Here is a 15720-nt window from a genome sequence, read left to right as displayed (position 1 = left end):
ATGTAAAGTTGTTGGTTGTTGTTGCGTTTCACAGTTTTATACGCGGCAAAATCTTTGTATATTTAAAGCAGGGGTCGCCAACTTACGGCCCGCCACCTCTTTGACAACTATAGACACGAGTCCATTTTAAATACTTTTTGCCTATTTTAACTTAGTACGGGCAAAAATTTTTAGCGCTTCGCGCGAATGATCTTTCTACGTCCAGTTTGTTTACGTTTTCATGCTGTTGATGGAATAGATTAGCGCTTTTTTACTGTTGCGGACAAACGGAAAACGTATACAAAAATAGTAGACATATATTATTTAACATTTTTTGATTTTTATCGGCAATGTAATAAATACTAGCACGAAATTTAAAAGAAATGTTGGTATACCCCCCAAAAATTGCGCTCGCTTCGCTCGCAAGGTGCGCCAGGGATTAAAGACCTTAACAAACACTGAATTACACTATATATAAACACTAAGGTTGTCGCGTTTCCTCAAACTACCTTTATTACACTTTCAATTAGTAGTAAGGATGAAAAAAATCCGAGGTCCGCCTGATTCACAGTTGTTCTAGCATTCCAATAACACAATTCTTAGCGGCCCACAGAGACCTTTCTGAGTCTGATTGGTGCCCCTGACAAGAAGAGGTTGCCGACCCCTGATTTAAAGTATTGGTGCAGAAAGTTGAATTTTTGCTGGTAATGACATAACCTGGTGAATTAATGAATCCATAAATTCTATAGTAAATGTATGTTAGACAACCTAAAATATGACTGACAGCTTATCGAAACGAAAGTGAAGACAATATGATGTTAGGCAACGTTTAGTATAATACTTTACTGTAAAGCAAGATGAGGGGGGCGATATGAAATAATATTGAGCCCAAGGGGGCAGTAGTGTAAAAAAGGTTGGGAAACACTGGTTTAAGCGAACATGTGCGCAAATAAGCCAATAAAATCAATTCAATTTGCAAGAAAATGTCGTTGAATTGTATCGTTTTCAATTGGCAAAACTTCAAATTTGAAGGAAACGTGATGTTCTTAAAAGGTAAATAAAATAAACTCGCATATTCCTCAAAATACCGGCATTTATGATCTAATTAAACGGAACTGAATTTTGTAGAGTTTGTAAGTCACGCGGCGCAACATGTCATACTATATTATACAAAGCGCCCACGACTGAATTAGATTTATTAGAAACATTTCATGGTGAAAAGGGAAACAAAAGTATTTAATTTATTTAAACTTGAAAAAAAACTACACTTTTTGAGGGAGAGGGTGACAATGATGGTTCTATTTTCTTGCACTGTGTGCAGTTTATAATTGGCTGTCGAAGAATAAGTATTTTATCTAATAAACACAACAGTCCGGAAAAAGTCTGCTTAATAGTGTTTTTGTCTCATCAGTCTGATTTCGTATAGCAACGATTTTCATTTCAATTAGGGCATGCCTTTGTCTTGTTATGGGTTTTGATTTCCGGCTCTTGGTTACAATAACAATAGAACAAACCCAAATGACTAAACTACGGCTTTGTTACTTTTGGAACATTTCTATCTAATACAGCTTAGCTTAAACCGGGTTATTATAGCTTCTTGCTCCTCATTTGTGCGATAAAGTTTGACCTTCACTACCCTCGATGTTATACAAGTGCGAACCGTATTACCGTTTGTGATTAATTGCACTGGCTTGCTTCAAATAAGTGCTCTGTACCACATCCGGCTATATAGGCAATAAGGCATGTTTTAATATTACGTCAGACGCCAAGCAAGTACTTCAATATGACCACAGAGTCGACAGACCAACAACAGTGGCCTAACGCTTAGAAAAGCTACCCACTTAACAACGCTAAAAATGACGTTCTCTTTTAGGTTTTGCTATACACATACAAAGTTTCAGTTAAAAATATACGTTTGTCCCAGAATTGGTCACTAAATAAATTTTATTTTGCCATGCTGATGCTGGTCTATGAATAAGGCGAATTGTTTACGGCAGGGGTCGGCAACCTTTTTTTGCTCTGCGGACCGGTTTAAAACTAAAATTTTGTCGAGGACCGGCCTTAAAAACAACAACAAATGTTCAGTAAAGGAAATATATTACAAATGTTTTAATGCGAAATTTATCCTTGTTATTCACAAAGAGATGCTCCTATATGGGAGTTATTGAATTTACTGAAACCCGCGGACGGCATAGGCTACGCCCCGCAAAGCAATTAAATTTAACCCAGCCCGCAGCTCATTTCAATAAAACCATTAGGCCTTTACGTTTTTCTTAGATTACACTTGTATGCCATTAAATTACACTTGTATACCATTATTTCGTACTCTTACCAGCTTGTCAAAACAAGGAAATTTAAAGCATCCTTTCAAAAGAAGTTACACTTTGTATAACATATAGTAATGTATTTCAGATCCCATTTTTGACAGGCCCTACAGTGACGACACTTTCTTTAGTTACGTAATATAAAAAAAAATAATAATAGCTATAAGGAAAAGTACTATAACCACAGACCGACCCTAAAATGTATAGAATAGACATACGTACAAGGCTTGCCAGATTGGATTTTTTGACAACAAATTTCTAAAATATTGAAGTTTTTCAACGTGGTTGATGTCAGAAAAATCTTTAGGCTTTTTGGCTTTATCTGTCCTAAAAGTAATTAAAATGCATACCGTACGTTTTTTTCCTAACCTTTCCTACTTCAAAATAATAAATCATTTTAATATGGAAGATTGCTTATAAACATTGTTTGCATGAATGATTGAATGTATTCTATTGCACTTTACGTTCAGCACGATTAAGAGAAAAAACATGATATTTTAGCCCATTTTTCTATATATTGTAAGTACTACAGGAGTTAGATGTTGTAATAAAAATATGTATTTTTGGATGTTGTGAACGTCCTATATGTAACTCATATGGCCACAGTAAACTAGTTATTTTGAACTTTACGAGAGCGTGATACTATTTCTGATTTGTTATCATACCAATCAAGCCATGGCGTAATTGGCGTATATTTAAACGAAAGTGAATGTGTTTAAATATAAAAATACATTTAATTGTTTTCGACTTTTTTCAGGTTTTTACGTATAGTAAGTATTTAAACAAAATTTTAATCTAGCAACCCTGCTAAGGAACGGTAACCAACTCCTCGAGGGCCGGTACCGGTCCGCGGACCGGCGGTTGCCGACCACTGGTTTACGGTACTCAAAAAGCTTCACGTTGAATTCGTTTCATGAACAAGTCTTTCGTTAATTGTATCTGCATCTCGTAAAAAGACCAATGACCAGTGTGCGTTATTTTCCAAACAAACTGGTCTTACAGCTTATAAGTTATATCTGTAAGCATTTTTTAAGGGTTTGACTTTAGAGGCGGCTATGAAATTTCAAGGGCCAAAACTTCTTTTATGTAAACTGCTAATTCTTTGCTGTAGTAACAGAAGTAGGCTATATTTTAAAAGCTCATTTTTTTCTTTTGAAAGAGAAATTTGGAGACTGTTTCGGTGGCTAAAAACATTTTTCAAAACAAGGTATGTAGTTTTCTACCTTGTCAAGTTATAATCTCGTAATTGTTAAAAGAAAATGCTCAACGTTAGCTGACCAAGCGGTTGAAAAATGTACAAATTCGTAAACGACCAGACAGTTTTTGTCATTTATCGAAAAACGCACGAGTTTAGCAAATTACAGCAGTAGAAAACGATATCATGAACTTAAGCTTTCAATGTATCAGAAAGGTTCATGTGCGGATGTTAAATAAGGTAAAAGTGCGAAGATGGTATACATTCCAACAAACGACTTCACCAGTAATACTATCGCGGAATGTTACGTATTATCTGATTTCGTATTTCCAGAAAAAATGGCTTAATTTTTTGAGTAGTCAGTTGAAACGCCCTAATTTTCTTGATACTCGACGACCCCGAAAATATCCAGATCCGATGTGGTTTCCACGATCGTCTAAAAAAAGGTGAGCGTTACAGCAGTTAGCCAATTGGCAATAAGGACAGATTTAATATAGTTATGATATGCTCTCTATCTTGGTAATAATTTAAGTTTTCCAACGGAGTCCGGCCAGCAGCGCCTATTTGCCCGCACATCCTTCATCCATTTAACCCTTACATATTATGTTGGTAATATTTCTTTTGCATTTTTTTTGGCATTACGGTAAACTAAAGAAGTCAATTACGGTAAACTAAAGAATATAATTAAGTATAATGTAACTCAGTGCTCTTCAACCGGTGTGCACAGTGGACCCTAGGGTGCATCAAAATATGCATGGGGTGCACCAGTACGAAAAGATGTAAGGGTGCATCACAAACTTTTAATGAACTATTAATATTTGACATTCGAGATATAAAAGTTTGTTTGAATGCTGCTTTATGACATGCAAAAGTAATCGCAAGAGCCTGCAGCCATAATCGAACTCTCACCGACAGTGTGTAAAACTTCAGCAGCTCCGTTCGGTTTAATTGACATGATAATAATAATATGCACAATGATTTTTCATATTGCTTTTCACCTCAGTTAACCTTTTAAGTAAGCAGGATACATGAGTTCATCACAGCAACTTTAAGGGTTCACCATACCAAAAAAAGGTTGAAGAGCACTGATGTAACTGACAGTTGTGTAAAGGTAAAAGTGCACACTGAGTTTTCTTCAACTTATGGTACTGATATCCCTCGGAGTTTACTTACACTTTGCATGTTGTTACAACTGAAATTGAAGTAAACGTGGAGAAGGCGATATCTCTTACCTTATAACCGTATCCGGGTCCGCTTCTCCTTGCGAACTTAAGGCGCGCCAAATCGCCCCCATACACCGCCAGCAGCGGGAAAGCCGGGCTGCGCGACGATTTAACCAACGGGGCGTAGGCGCGACACCCAGCAGCGGTGTTGCCTCGAATACGCTCGATCAACTCGCCGCTGATGTCCAAATTCTCCACAGCTAACAGGAGAATCTCGTCGGGTCCGACCATGCTCGCTGCGGCCGTTAAAATCGCTCGCGGCTCGCGGCTTTCGACGACCGCCGTCAGCAGCCTGTCCTTTGTCGTTTGCCGTAACAGCGCCGCTTCGGCCCGAACTTTCTGCGAGCGGTCAGCCGCTGCGACGAACAGGCGCACTTGGCGGTCGAGCGACTGAATTTGTCCGGCCAACTGAGCAAGCCTAGATTCGTCGCCCAACTGCAGTACTACGGTCACGGGCGCTGGCTTGCGTTTGCCGCGTATTAATAAGTCGATCGTTTGCGCCCCTTCTTTCGTACAGCTGTTTACGGCGTCGGAGACGAACACCGCGCCGAAGCGTTTTCGCGTGCGCAGTAAGACTCTCCTTTTTTTCTTCTGGTAATGGCTCCGAACTTCGTGACAGGAGTAGAAGTGCAGGCCGTTTGCGTCCACAGTGTGGTAACTGAAGAGGGTTATGGACTGGACGACCGACGGCAAGTCCTTAAGGCTTGGCGCCCTACAGCCCCGTTCCTCCTTCAGGTTGCCCAAAAAGAAACGCAGGTCGTCGTCCAGAGTTTTTCCGTACAATGAATCTATGCTCTCGGGTGCCTCCAAGCGAGAAGTGAACTGCCTGCCTCTCACCACAGAATTCCAAACTGGTGTTGTCTTGGTCGATATCTGTAATTTTAATTAGTTGTTTTTTTAAAGTTTAAATCAGCTACATAATTGAAACATAATGTTATAACCCCAACTCAATGGCTCATACTTACCTGACGGTGGTCTTTAACCGGATCACTGTGGGGTTTGTGTACTGGCATTTTTTCCCCGGGTAAAACCGGGTTTTTTTTTGGCCAGTATAAAAACTAAAATTATTACTAATACTGACACTTACCTATTACCTACACCAAAACAAAAAGGCGAAAAGTTGACCTTCTGCCAATGCGCAGTTATAACTCGGACCCACCTCCCTGTGGCGGCACCATCTCCCTTTTGGAATGGTTGTCCGGAGGAGGGCCTGAACCATTACTGACACTTTAGACATTCCCGGCCTCCTTTTTGGCCAATGGGAAGACAAAGCCACTACCCTTTTACCTTCTTTGCTTTCTTTTAGTTAGCAAAAAAAAAATTAGATTTTATTTATAATCCCCTTGATAAATATCTAGTTATTGCGACCCGCGGTATAACCTTACTCTGTTGAAGTTGAGTTCCTTTTGGAGCTTGCTAATTCTGTTGACCAGAAGCTTTACGCGGTTCTTTAAAACCATTGTATGGAATGCGTATTGGTGACGAGGCTCCTTGTTCGAGTGAAAAATAATCCCTTGATCTAAAAAGTTGGACAAGAATTAAGTCGAGTCAAAAAAAAAAAAATAAAGACAGCGTATGGCCTACACCGGGAACAAACAACGTTATGCCATTAGCCAATTGCACGACATAGCAGCAAGAAGAACCACACAGCTGGCAGGCAGGAGTGTATATGCCGTGATGTACATCCTAAAGCAGTGGTTCTTAAACTTTTTTAGCTTGCGGTACACTAATAATATATTAAACAATTCGGGGCACACGATAAGATAAACAGAACAACAATAGACTTATTTTACAATCGCCCTTAATACACGACAAACTATATGTAAATTTCCCAATACTTCCAACTATTAATTTAATAGTCCGTATTTAAGTCTAAAATGCTTGCGTGTTTGCCTATTGTTAATACTAATAACTTTTCCAACATTACAAAAAGTTTCGCGAAACACTTAACAATCTCTCAAAGCATACTAGTGTACCACGGAACACAGTTTGGGAATCACTGTCCTAAAGCAAAGTACTTTACCCAGGTAAATCTCGGCGATGGTTGAGATGTGACTGTTCTTAGTGGCCCGGTCGTAGTTCTGGTAAAATAGACAGTGGGCGTCGAAGGCATTTGTGCACAAGGTGCCGCTCACCCAGGCCACGCACCTACCAAGCTCCACGTCGTCGTGTTTCGTGTACAGCACCTCCAGGCATCTGCGCAGGCGCGGAGCAAGCACCTTCAGAAGGCCTCGACTGAATATCACGCCGCTGCCAGTCTGCAGTGTACAGTGGCGTTTTAATTTTTTCCTGTTGAAAACAGGACCAACACGAATAGTGTGACCAGCGTTGGAAAACTCTTTTAATTAGATAAACAATTACTGCTTTTATTGGTTGACATCACTTGAAAGACAATACGTCCAAATTTTAAAACTTATTCAGAGTTTGTAACCTAGTCTTGTTGAAAAAACTTCAGTCCCAGTCAAGTGTTTTAAAAAATAACTTAAATCCAAGTCAAGTCATTTCTAAAATAACTTAAGTGCAGGTCAAGTTTTTTGGAACAACATGTGAAGTCCCAGTAAAGTCCTACTTAGAGCAAGTTAATTTTAATTCAAGTGCTTGTCATACTAATTAAACGTAAACCCATCAAAAATAGTAAACTGATCTGATTATGATCAATAACTCATTTAAAATATAACAAAAAAGCAACATATGGCAAGTAAATTGTTCTCGGTTCAAAAATCAAAATAAATAGCCTAATTTTAAAACATAACTGCTAAATTAAAACACGTTATTTTAACCCGAGTAATTTGTCTAAAAAGACTCAAGTCAAGGCAAGTCATTTACAAACAATGAATTAAGTGCGCTTAAGGCATTACAACACTGCATAATCATTTTCCATTTGCACCCTAAAAATGTAAAAAGTTAAAAGTAAAAAATATAAATCAGCTGTAAATTGATTTATTCATGTATGTTGTCTGACGATGGCGAACCTCTAAGCTTAAATTGCAAGTTTATAGAAAATACAACCAGTAAACATATTTTGTAATTTATATCTCCCTATTCCTTGATAATATAATTGATACATAGCGTTGATATAATTGTTCTATTGTATACGGCCATCGAATGATTATTTGGAAACAATTTGTTAAATATTAAGTACCTAGAATAGATTCTATACCCGGATACATTATAGGATGGCACACCAATAGCTCCGCATTGTACGTGATTCATTCATATTTTTACCAAACCATAAGGGATTATTTATTTTACGAGGGGTTGTTCGAATTAAGACAGATGAAAATAGAAAAATAAACTTTGCCCGTGTTTCTCTTTCTTACAATTAACCAAGATTAAAATTCGTCAACTGATAAATCATAAAAAATAGTTTAATCTTGACATCAGGTCACTTGTTAAATCATAGGAAAGGCACAGAATATGGATTTTGAATGATTTTTAATTTACATGAAACCTTTACGCAATATCAACTGCTTGTGTATAGCTTCTATACATAAACACCAACCTATGCGACCCACAACGTTGCGGTATGTGGGGTATGTCGTAAAATTGATTAAAAACAAACCAAATAAACAAAAAACGTATGTACTAACAGGTAAGGCCAGTGTTTCTCAGCCTTTCATGGCTAGCGGCACATCTCAGAAATAATGAATAGATTCACCCCAATAAGATTTTTCCGTAGGTAGTTCACTAGAATGTCACAATAAATGGAACTGGAACAACACACATCAACCCTACACAACTATAACGTTTTTTGTGTTACTAAACGTTATTAAGAGCTGAGTTCTGACGTTAGTGTTCTGCTCAGCTAAAGTTCCGTTTAATTGGATTTATTCCACTCTAATCTTACACAAAAAGTTGTTAGACTTGAGCAAAGATTTGATTCTTAAAGACTCCCAAATATGTAGCGACACCCTCGAGGATTAGAATGGCACCCCAGGGTGCCGAGGCACCCTGGTTGAGAACCCCCGGGTTAGAATTTATTTTTTTATTAGCCGAAATTTACTTAAATAGTTTACAAAGCGGCGCACTGCCAATTTAAAGAAGCTTTTCGGTCCACAGATGTATCAGGGTGCTTTGTGGCACAATGTATTGGTAAAGATGTACAGGTGTGTTTATATGTTTTTCTGCCGTACCATATTCGGCTCTAAAAAAGTAAAATATGTTGCTGAAAATGGGTTGCGCTCTAAACACGGTTAAGCACTGCTTAAAAAAAACAAATGTTTTCCGTTATAAAAATCCACTTGCGCATTTACCTTACAGTAGTTTATGTGTGTCCCGAGGTAAAGTTTATCTCCGCCCGATTGCCCGAAGCCTGGCGTGCCGATTTGCAGGACCTGTGAAGCGTTACACTGACTCAAGAACCTCCGTAGCTTCCTGACGTCTACGTATGCGTCGTCGTCGGTCCTAAGAAACCAGTCGTGTCTGCGAAAGGATTTGTTTCGGTCGTCAACGATTTAATAGACTATCGATACACAGTTAGCCTACTTGCACATGCAGGAATCATCGCATTTTGCCAGTGTTTTGTTGAATTGAATAACGACTATAGTTAATAAGTAATTTACCCGAAACGTTTCCAACACATCGTTTTGTATACCCAGGCTATTACGTTTATTTAAAGTCTGACTAAAATGTACGACTATTACTTAAAGTTTAACTATGTTCAACGCAACCAATAGGTCTAAACGGCTTAAATTTAGTTTATATATTAAAAAGGGCACACTTTATGCATTTTAAAAACACAAAAGAATGCTAAAGATCTTACAACCATGGGCACCCGCACTTGGAATTTCAAAATGCGATTATTAGTATTATTTATAAGTGTAATATGTATTACTTATAAAAGGTTAAAAATATTATACATTACCCATTGCCCCCAGTGCGTATCCAGGGGGGCGGGAGTTCTTACCACCCCTTTTGTAAGTGATATTATCGTTTTTTGTTCGTTTTTGTCATGGTTTAACAAACTGTTCGAAGCGGCGTGCTTTTCAAGTAATTGGGTCGCGCGTCTTAACCTAATGCGACACTAAAATCGAGCGAAAAAACGCCGTTTTTCGTCTTTTGTTTGGTCGACCGTAAACGCTGGAAGTTTTTCTCTTTTGTTATTTGTTTAGGTTGACTGATTAGCAAGTGTGTATTCGACAATTGACAGCGCCAACCTTCTTTCTTTTTTTCTCGCTAAAAAACGTAGTTATGCGCATATGTTCCTCGCTGTTCGGTCTCTGCGTTAATATCCGATGTTGGTATAACATCGACATTTGTTTAACTGAAGTAGATTCTTAAAATGAGGTATAATGGTGACTGTCGTGCGCGTTTCAAAGTCTCCATTTTTAAGTTATGATGGTTAACGCAAATTTATGCTCTTTAAGCATACTCTAAGACCACGTGCTAAGTGTGCAAAGGACACAACTTATTTCCCCTCAACCGCAGCTTGTAATTTAGCAGACTTGGCACACAGCTCGGCGCAGATGTTACGCTAATCGTGGCATAATAACACCCAGAAAAAAAAGATCTTCCTTTAGTATTGCAGGTGGCGAAGACGTGCTTGTAATTTAGCGCTCATTCCGTTCATTTTGCCTGAAGTTAACGATTGCACACCGTGATTTCGCAGCTAGCGCCTGACAGGATTCTCGACGACGCACGTGGTCGCTTTTGCTGGACGTATTTGGCTGTTTCTGATTAGTTTTTTTATCACGTCTTGCAATTACCATTCTATGACGTCATACTGTCACTTTTTTATGACGTCATTATTCATCAACGTCAGACGAAAAACAGGGGAATTCCCTAAGTTGAAAATTCAGGACCCCCTTTTTGATTTTCTGACTACGCCCCTGATTGCCCCCCCCCTGGAAAATTTTCTGCGGGCGCCCCTGCTTACAACTGTCTCAATATGGTATGCTTTGGTCAACAACTTGATTTGCTATTACTTGAAATTGCGAAAATAGAGATATTTCAAAAAAACAGTAGGCTACAGTTTTTTTACTACAAAAACATTTGTATATCCTACTGCTTTTACCTACTGAAACAACAAAGGCTTTTTAAGTACTTCAGAGATTCTTAAACTGGGGTTCATGGACCCCTTGGGTGTACGTTAACTATAGTTTTAGGGAGTCCACGAAGGTCAAATCGAAATATCAGTGTATATTTAAGAAGTAATCAATTTTTCAAGTAGGGTTTAATTAAAAACAAAAACTTTTTTGCACTGAATGCATTTAGACTCTATTTTACTATACATTTTGTGGACAAAAAACTGCGGAATTCTGAAGTATATTTCTATTGTGACGCCATTTTTGAGAATCTCTTGCCTACCGTGGTCCAGACGAAGCAACAAAATAGTTTAGGGGACCGCGGTAACAAAGGTTTAAGAACCCCTGCGTTACTTTAAGTCCGACTTTTGGACTAGGTTTGAGACCACTCTTACTGATTGATGTAGGCCCTGTACATGTAGAGCAGCATTGAGTAGTATTTCTTCATCGGCGGGTAGGTGTTGTCGTTCACGCCCGATAGCTGTACGTATGTCAACCCGTCAGCCTCGAAACCGTAGGCCACACCGTCTGTCACCTCGCTTTGATCGGAGAAAACTTTAATTCGGGCATGCGGCTGAATTAAAATAAATAATATTGTCCGAGTTCAGTCAAAAGTATGCCTTTTTGCACTTCGTAAAAACATTTCTTGGTTTTCTGGGCTGCCATAAGCTGTGGATCAATGACCCTCACAAATTATTTGTTCAAATCATCTTGATAAATGCAGTTAACGCGTTTCATCAAATGCGACGAGTCTCCTAATTTAAAATTTTATCTATATTCACTCAAATAAAGGCACTCTTTTTTGGGCTTCGTGCGATCGCTTTATGGGAGTAAGCAAGAAATAGAGTGATAGGCTTACCGCTATTCTTTCCGTTCGATGTGTGTAAGGTGTGGCTCTTTACAGTTAACCAAGTAAGAAAATGTGGCTTAGTATCTACCTGGTTGGCAACCACTATAGACTATATAATATATAGATCTATATATATGATAAAAGTCATTTGCAACAACTGTAATGCAATCTGCCAAATTTGTGCATAGAATAGCAAATGAATTGGAAATACAATAAGACAATAAAAATGAATGCACCTGTTTAAGATTGTTAGTTTAACTGCAAATGAAAAATAAATACAAGATAAAAAGCCTTATTTATTTAGACCTTTTGAAATGAGCTATATGAAACATATTCTTACACGGTGATTTTTCGCCCAAGTTTTATATGCGGGAAAGACTCTTGATTCAGCATATTTAGCACTCGACATCATTCCTGTTAAAAACACATAATTACCCTGCAGTAATTGTTCATTACAGTTGAACCTTTCACGTGTATACCACGTCCATTCAACAAATTCCTTTAATTAGGAAAAGGTATTCTTTTTATTTATTATAAAATTAAAAATACAGAGAAATAGCCAGTGTTGTAATGATTCAAGGCAATGAATTAACTTTAAGTCACTGTTTTCAAATTATTTGATTTGACTTCAGTATTTTCAACAAATCAATTAACTTGAACTTCAGTCATTGTGTCAAATAACTTGAATTAAAATTAATAATTTTTCCTGAATGTTTTTAATACAATTCGGCTATTTGTCTCAATGTTGCACCTAAAACAATGCTATATGATCCGGTTTTGGTATTTTTAGTTGAGTTATTGCTCATTATCCGATGAATTTGAAAATTTTAATATAGTTTAACTTTATTTTAATATATTGGCATGACTTGAAGTTGACCTGCTCCAATAATGACTTAAGGGACTTGAATTATGTTAAAATTACATTTTTACAACACTGGAGATAGCTGATATTTATTAACTATAATAAGATAACCTTTCATCCACACTACGTTGAAATTTTGGCAAGCAAGCAACGGCATTAATAGAATGCTTTAGTGGCCTAAAAGCAAAGAACAAATTTCCAGTATATCTTTTAATTTACCTATAAAAACTGAAGTTGGGTTTTCCTCTTGTTCTTGAAAACATCTGGTTCGATTAGTAAACCAAGCAACCAAGCAACAGTGCGCCAATAATCCAGCGATGAAGCCGTACAGAAGTTTAGACAAGAATCTGCGATTAAATATACTAAGTTTTGAGAGGTATGTACATGACAACTGCAAAACAAAAGAGGGACTCCAGCAAACAGATCAAATAAGAAAAACACTAACGTCGAAATAAACCACAGTTCGGAATAAGAACAAAGTAGGGCCATTAGCTAATTATCATAGGCATTAGATCTAAAGCGGCAAAATACCTAAACCCGTGAGAATGAATTTTAACAGCCCGAACAAGCTTAAACAACCTCTTGGCCCCAAATCAGTCCCAACTTGAATGTTAACACTACCAAAAAATTCATCCTTAAGCAAAATACACAAGGACAACCCGGTCATAAACAGTGATGCCGAAACGCCACACCGGTTGCGCCTAGCGGTTCCATTCCCCTGTTTTAAGGCTATTTAGATGCTATTCTAATGTGTTTAGGTCTTATTTCAGTAAAATGTGACTGCGTTATGGTTCTAGCAAGCCTATGTCGTTAGCCCTTACACAAGTGGTTCTCAACCGGGGTGCCGCGGCATCCTGGGGTGCCATTACTAAATGTTTTATTATGACATTCTAGTGATTTACCTACGGAAAAATCTTGTAGGGTGCCGCAATTTTTTTATTATTTCTGAAGGATGCCGCAAGCCATAAAAGGATGAGAACCACTGACATTAAACTATATTATGTTAGATAGGCCTACCATATGTCCTCTTTTAGGAGGATTTGACCTCTTTTTTTAAGAAAACTGAATGATCCTCCGAGGACGCTAAAAAATGTACAAATGTCCTATTTTTCCGCATTTCGAGTTAGTTGCTTATACTTTTAACAAGACTTTTAGGCGAGACGTTGTATTACTGCAGCCACGAAACATGCTAAATTACTGGTTTAAAACAGGTTTTCCAACAAATTGCCCTACCAGCCCTATCTTCTTGATTAATATTGCAAACAATTGCGCCAGAAAAATGGTAACAGAAAACCTAGCATCTGAAAAAGCCCAATAATAAAGCAAAGGTGTGAGTTATGTAGGCCTAGCTTACTAGCGGTGTTACTGTATGGTAGGCTTTGTTTTTATTTCTTACAGAAGCTTATCTAGTTAGTCTATAGCAGCGGTTGTTAACCGGGGGCGCGCCCCCCTAGGGGGGCTACAAGCAATTCTTAGGGGGGCGCAAGCTCTAAGTTAATATTTCAATTTTTGCAATGATTCTAATGGTTTTGTTTGGGTTTTACACCACTCTTACATCGCTATACAAACGCTGTTTTCGCCAACTTTAACATTAAAACCGCTCCGCGCAAATCTTTTTTTTGGCTTTTGTTGACTACGTTTAGGCCCAAAGTCTCTTTAAGTGCCATTGCATGTTTTCATATCATCGAAGCCCTTTTTAATTACAATTTTACTAACTTGTAGATAAACGATAAAAGTCGTCCACCGTTCGAACTATTTTTCATCCATATTCTATATAATGTTTATGCAATATTGCCGTTGTATTGTTTGTCGTCACATCTTTTGAAAAACAATAACGCCATGTTTAATTTTTGCCCTTTGACATTTTTATTTGGGCTCGACATCACAGCCTTACAACTGTGGAGTAAATGCCCTCACAACCCGTTTGTCCAAATCAGCTCCTGTCGAGCACGAGCATGACGACATTTCATCACATGGTACATTAATTTATAATTTCTAGTAAACAAGCACATGATGTCTTGTAAACAAGATTGGACTAAGCATTTTACAAGCAACTGGCATCATTTAGATAAAAATGCCGACAAAAATATATTCACCGGGCCTCGATCATGATTTGTTTACGTTCCACTGACATACAGTGAGCGAGAATAGGTTATGAAACTATAAACTAGGAGTCATGACAAACTTTGTTGACGTTATTGTTGGGAACGATTTTTATGTTTAAAGCTTTCATCGAGTCGCGTCTGTTGACTGGTTGACAAAACAAATACAAAATATGGATAAAATCGTAACTTCGATATAGGCTATTTTTCTCTCGCCTAAAGTTTGTCATTTTAGAAACTAATAAATGGTATTCAGGGTATAATACCTTTGAGTTATAATTGCACTCGATTCAATAACTGTTCAACCTTAGCACTATTTAAGGTAAGCTTATTTGATATTTAACATCTAAAACACACATAGTTTTTAAACACAACTTGAAGCCTGTCTGATAAGTTTAATCCAGACAAAAACACGCGTCGTTACAATTTACGTAAACCATTTGCAGATAAAATAACTTACCTGCGTTTTGACATATCTTCCACAGGAGAGTAACTACTTTGGCCAGGCATTTGACATTTGCTTGTTTAATTTGTGTTTTACAGTTATTATCATGGATTTTCCATTATGTGCACCAGGCATACAAAAACAATAGGTTACCTGCAACAAAAACCTGCGGTCTCCTTCTTTTGGCTTATAAACTGCATTACTGAGCAAAAAGTCATGCAGAAAAAGTTGTACAACACACTAATATACGAACTGCGCCCGAAACAGACGCTTCGAACCAAATCGAGGTTCGCCAATCACCTAAGGCAGGGGACGGCAATCTTTTTTGCACTACGGACCGATTTTTTAAAACTTGAATCTTATCACGGACTGGCCGTTTGTGAACGCTTAGTAGTGGAAATTTATTAACTTTGATTAAATGTAGTCCTTGAATTTGTTTAGTCGTAACGAGTTCTAAAACGTCCGAGTAAAACAATGGTCGGCAAACTGTAGTCCGTGGCCCAAATGCGGGCCGCAGAGCCATTTTTAGTAGGCCGCGAGTTACTTTTGAATAGTTTAGTGTTATCATGTAGTTTTGGGCCACGTGATAGCCATACATTCATTGCACACTAGAATTTTTAAATTGTCTTATTGTGGTTTAGACCCACGTGTCAAATGTGGCCTTGAGAGCCTGTCGAACTATATTTATTCCAACTTTAATTATATGTAAACGCAAAA

The 15720-nt window shown here is 37.9% G+C and overlaps 1 protein-coding gene across 1 annotated transcript; it reads right to left on the bottom strand.

The window, feature by feature from the left end:
• Positions 1–3871: 3871 nt before the first annotated feature.
• LOC146169714 (uncharacterized) lies at positions 3872–15068 on the bottom strand. The gene is made up of 7 exons (XM_083387027.1): positions 15019–15068; positions 11140–11283; positions 8975–9143; positions 6745–6979; positions 6107–6240; positions 4731–5594; positions 3872–3934 (listed from the first exon to the last, which is right to left on the bottom strand). Exons 1-7 carry the CDS (start codon positions 15066–15068, stop codon positions 3872–3874), a joined length of 1659 nt encoding a protein of 552 aa, XP_083243153.1.
• Between the last annotated feature and the right edge of the window lie 652 nt (positions 15069–15720).

The sequence above is a fragment of the Ascidiella aspersa genome, chromosome 1 (assembly GCF_963924565.1).
Source record: "Ascidiella aspersa chromosome 1, kaAscAspe10.2, whole genome shotgun sequence".
Taxonomy (NCBI): Eukaryota; Metazoa; Chordata; class Ascidiacea; order Phlebobranchia; family Ascidiidae; genus Ascidiella; species Ascidiella aspersa.
Note: the sequence above shows the minus strand (reverse complement) of the source record. Positions and strands in the feature narration are given on the sequence as shown.